This window comes from Capsicum annuum, chromosome 9 (genome assembly GCF_002878395.1).
Source record: "Capsicum annuum cultivar UCD-10X-F1 chromosome 9, UCD10Xv1.1, whole genome shotgun sequence".
In the NCBI taxonomy this organism is placed as follows: Eukaryota; Viridiplantae; Streptophyta; class Magnoliopsida; order Solanales; family Solanaceae; genus Capsicum; species Capsicum annuum.
Genome location: NC_061119.1, coordinates 8,719,535 through 8,724,180, shown reverse-complemented (window position 1 = coordinate 8,724,180; position 4,646 = coordinate 8,719,535). Strand labels below are relative to the sequence as shown.

At 38.9% G+C, this 4,646-nt stretch overlaps 2 protein-coding genes across 2 annotated transcripts; one reads left to right on the top strand and one right to left on the bottom strand.

Annotated features, from left to right (window-relative positions):
* On the bottom strand, nt 1-1,200 carry LOC107841700. The gene is made up of 3 exons (XM_047396189.1): nt 922-1,200; nt 308-612; nt 1-103 (listed from the first exon to the last, which is right to left on the bottom strand). The coding sequence occupies exons 1-3, from the start codon at nt 1,198-1,200 to the stop codon at nt 1-3; spliced, it is 687 nt and encodes a 228-aa protein (XP_047252145.1).
* A 2,374-nt stretch (nt 1,201-3,574) lies between these two features.
* Nucleotides 3,575-4,411, top strand: LOC124887025. The gene is made up of 2 exons (XM_047396188.1): nt 3,575-3,993; nt 4,057-4,411. Exons 1-2 carry the CDS (start codon nt 3,575-3,577, stop codon nt 4,409-4,411), a joined length of 774 nt encoding a protein of 257 aa, XP_047252144.1.
* The last annotated feature ends 235 nt before the right edge of the window (nt 4,412-4,646 follow it).

The window sequence follows — 4,646 nt, the reverse complement described above, 5'->3', positions numbered from 1 at the left end:
CTAACTGAACGGTAAGGCATAGAATCTGTTCTGTCGCTGACCACCAGCAGTGCTAGATGAAGCGCCTTGAGCATGGGCGAGACGAGATACAGGAGCTGGTGCACTAGTAGCCGGTGCCTGAGGTCAGGCATCTCTGGTCCCCTAACTAGCATGCGGGTAATTTCTAAGTTTGTGGCCCAGCTTTCCACAACCAAAGCAACCCCTCACATCTGTGAAACACTTACCGGGATGATCTATACCATACTTAGGGCAAGGAGGATAGCGGGTCCTGTTACCAACACTGTTCTGCGACCTAGACATAAAAGACTTGTTCCCTTGCTCCTGCCTGCCCCTAGGTGCGAGAGCACTAGCTGATGAAGGCGCTGGAATAGACGGACGTCTCTGAAACTGAGGGTGGTTCCCTTCATAGAACCTAGGCTGACTATACACATGCTGCTCAAATCTAGCCCTCGTGTTACCCCTCACTCTATCATTCTCTCTAATCTTATTCGCCTCTATCTGCTGTGCATGCATCATCAACCTAGGCAGATCCATATCCCTATGCAGCATCGCAGTCTTACACCCTTTCAGCACCAACCCAGAAATACCTATGATGAACTTGTTCATACTAGCCTGGGTGTCAGAAATCAAATCAGAAGCATACTTGGCCAACTGGTTGAACTTCAAGAAGTACTCCTTAACAGTCATGGAGCCCTGCCTTAAGTTCATAAACTCCTCAATCTTTGCTTCCCTCGTCTCAAGCGGAAAGAACTTGTCCAAAAATGCATCTTGGAACACCTGCCAAGTTATAGGAGCAGCATCCTCACCTTTACCCTTCCTCCATGATACAACCCAGTCATACGCAATGTCTTTCAACCTATAAGACGCCAATTCTACACTTTCTTCCTCAGAAACATGCATCACCTTTGTGATCTTTCTCACCTCCTCAAGGTATAACTGTAGGTCTTCGCCAGCTTTAGACCCATAAAACTCTGGCAGATTCATCCGCATGAAATCATGAGTCCTAACCGTGGCTACCGCACCTCCCTGCTGATTTGCAATTGCGGCCTGATTATTGGACCAAACATTAACGGTGACTGCTTGGGCTAACGCTTGAAAGGCCACCCGAAACTCAGCATGAGACACTGTCTCATTCAAGGGATCAACAGGCTGGGGTCGCTCATTATCATTTCTGTGGGCGTTCGCTCCTCGGGGAGGCATTTTCTAAAATAGAAGAGCATGAATTATTAGATGAGAGAGACAATCGTAGGCACGATAGAATCTGAAAGAAAGAAGGAACTTTTTCCTAAAATGTCTTGTAGCATCTTGCTCATAGATGTGGCACGCTACACACCGATGATCAAGACTCTACTCAACGTAGCTTGTCAGACTTCCTAGGACTTCTTTAAAACCTTAAGCTCTGATACCAAGTTTGTAACGACCCAAAATCACCTCCCGATACGTCACATGGTGCTTAGGGATACAAGTAGCCCCAAGCTAACCCCTTGAGCCTATCGCTTCTCATAATAACTCATTTAAGAAGAAATATATCAAACACTGGCACTGTCATATCAAATGATAAGAAATACGAAGAAAATACTCGATCCAAATGACCACAATACTGGAAATCTCAATGCAACTACAATCTGATAACTAGTCTGACAAAGCCTCTACTACTTCATGAACTAGAGAGCCGTTGGGATAGGTCCCCAATTAACTTAAACTAAACTGAAAGCGATAACATAACCACTCAAAAACTGAAAAGTCTGAAGATAGGTCCTCGAACCATGAGGACTCACCACTGGATAAATGTAGACAAAGGTACCTAAAAATCACTGACGAGGCTGGGACTGAGCACCTAAACCTATATTATAAGACAATATAGCACATAGATGTATATGTGGATTAGCACTTGGGAATGTACTGAGTATATGGGGGTGTATGCATTTACATAAAACAATATCAATACTCTTTAATCAAATCATAAATGCAATAAGTAATGACTCACATGGCTTGAATAAGTATAGAATGTAAAGCTCATAAATCATGTAGAATGGAGCATGTAACACAAATCCGTGAGTCATTATACTTTAGCTTTGAAATCTGTACTCTTCTCTTATTCTCATTACTCAAAGACAAAAGGAAACTTTAAGCAATACTTTTAACTCCTGCATATGTCTCATGGAGAGTAAAACTTCTTTAATGCTCAAGAACTCATAACTCTTTTGAACTCAATACTTGGAACTCGGAATCACATAACTTTAGTTTAAAAACTAATGATCAACTCTTATTGATAGAGAAAACTACTTCCTTCTTTGGAAAGTACTCAAAAGCTGCTTATTTACTTTAGAAAGTATCTCATTTCCAGGCTTTAGGAAAAACATTCTATCTCAAGTGAAAATACTTTAGTTTAGGGAAATAACTTATCTCAAAGCTTTAAGGAAAACATTCTATCTCAAGTGAAAATACTTCAGTTTAGGAAAATAACTTATCTCAAAGCTTCAGGGAGGTTCTCATAACCGACATAAACCATGCAAGCTACATGGAGTCCAACGTCTTGTCCTCCTAAGAAAGAAACCTCACATTGGGGAGATGCGTCATACTCTTTTCAAGGAGTATAACCTCAACTCAGTGATCACTTATCTCGGCCTCGGGCCCAATCATCTCAGTCTTAGGCCCAAAATCTCAAACCTATGGTGGCACGTAGTTCTGGGGTAAGAAACTATAGTAACTTACCCAAATCGGTGCTAAATAATACTCCATTTAGTTTGGCTAGGATGAGGCCACACTGCCTCAGCGGTGACGGTCTCAGCGACGGTCCGTCACAGTTTTGACTGGCCGTCGTCCTGGCCGTCGCACTTGGGCCAGAAAAGGAAGTTACTGCCTTGGTTACGATGGTTCGTTTCACACTCGACGGTCCATCAACCTATCCTCGCACCTGGGCGGTTCCGACAACTCTCAGTAAAACGGTCATAACTTCTCACCCCTATACCGGATTTGGACGAAATTGGTATCATTGGAAAGCTAATTCAATGGTCTACATGACAAAGAGTCAAATTTAAGAAAATTCTATATGGTTTAAACACCAATCACTTGAGAAGTTTCTTCTTAATCTTTTAGGGCCGAAATTGTACTTCACTTGACACGTTCTAAGGCTTCAAACTATGATGAAACTTTGCGGGGTCTTACAGTATTTATTATGTAACTATTTGTTTCCAGACTCTACACACACACATACAAATATAAATTGCTAAAGGAAACAACCTTTTTGATAATAATCTATTAACAATATATGATTCTATTTAAATTTATTTGAGATGGTTATCTTATTTTGAAAATATCATTATATCTAACTTATTAATTTTTTTATGATAGTTTCACTGTGTCAAATTTATCAAAACTTGAGTTTGTGGCACTGAACATTACCGAAAAGAATTATTTATCATGGGTCTTTGATGCTGAAAATCACCTTGACGCTAGAGGTCTTGGGGATACTATCAAACAAGAAAATAACGCATCTTGTCAAGATAAGGTGAAAGCCATGATTTTTCTTCACCATCTCCTCCACGAAGGATTATAAACTAAATATTTAACTATGAAAGATCCACTCGAATTGTGGACCAACTTGAAGGACCGATATCACCATCTAAAATTGACAATATTACCAAAGGCTAAATATGACTGGATACACTTTCGGTTTCAAGATTTTAAAACTGTGGTTGAGTATAATTCTGCTATTTATAAAGTAAGTTCAATTTTAAGATTATGCGGAGAAACCATCACTGATGAGGACTTACTAGAGAAAACTTTTTCCACTTTTCATGTTTCTAATGTATTGCTACAACAACAATATCGTGAAAAGGGATTTAAAAAATATTCAGAATTGATTACATGCCTACTTGTGGAAGAGCAGAATAATACTTTGTTAATGAAAAATCATGAAGCTCGTCCCATTGGATCTTCTTCATTTCCTGAAGCGAATGTTGTAGCAGCACATGATCAGCTTGAAATAAGGTAAAATTATTATCGCGGTCGTGATCGAGGCCATGGTCGTGGACATGGACGAGGACGTGGCAGAGGACAAAATAATTATCGTCATAATGGTGGAAATAAACAAGAGAATAATAAAGGTTCTCAAAACAATACTTCAAAGGGTAAAGTTAATATTTGTCACCGATGTGGTATGAAAGGTCATTGGGCACGTATTTGTCGTACGCCTGATCATTTTGTCAAAATTTATCAAGCTTCCCTTAAAACAAAAGAAAATGATGTGAAAGTACATTTGACCTTTCGAGGTGATGATCATGAAGCAGCTCCATCAAATACATATGATGATGTTGAGGCAAATCTTACTTACAATGCTGATGACTTTAAGGGCCTCTTAGATGTTACCTATTTGAAAGTTGAAGATTTCTATGAGGACATTAATTGAAGAACTGATCACCTTAGTTGAGAATAAATTATAAAGAAAGTTATTATTTTCTTTTGTTTGCAATTATGTTTTTCTGTTTTATTAAAGTACCATATATTTCTAATTTCTACATATCTTATGTTAGTTTTTCAAATTTCTTACAATATATTTTTTTATTTGAAGAATATGAAAATTCCCCAAACATCAATTGGATTCAAAATAAGTTACGATGATATATGTCTTATAGATAGTGCTA

Coding starts and splice junctions, on each gene's coding strand:
- LOC107841700 (XM_047396189.1), bottom strand. CDS start 1,200: ATGCCTCCCCGAGGAGCGAACGCCCACAGAAATGATAATGAGCGACCC. Junction 613..921: donor TACAGTTATACCTTGAGGAG/GTGAGAAAGATC, acceptor TCTGACACCCAG/GCTAGTATGAACAAGTTCAT. Junction 104..307: donor AGGCAGGAGCAAGGGAACAA/GTCTTTTATGTC, acceptor ACCGGCTACTAG/TGCACCAGCTCCTGTATCTC.
- LOC124887025 (XM_047396188.1), top strand. CDS start 3,575: ATGAAAGATCCACTCGAATTGTGGACCAACTTGAAGGACCGATATCAC. Junction 3,994..4,056: donor CATGATCAGCTTGAAATAAG/GTAAAATTATTA, acceptor AGGACGTGGCAG/AGGACAAAATAATTATCGTC.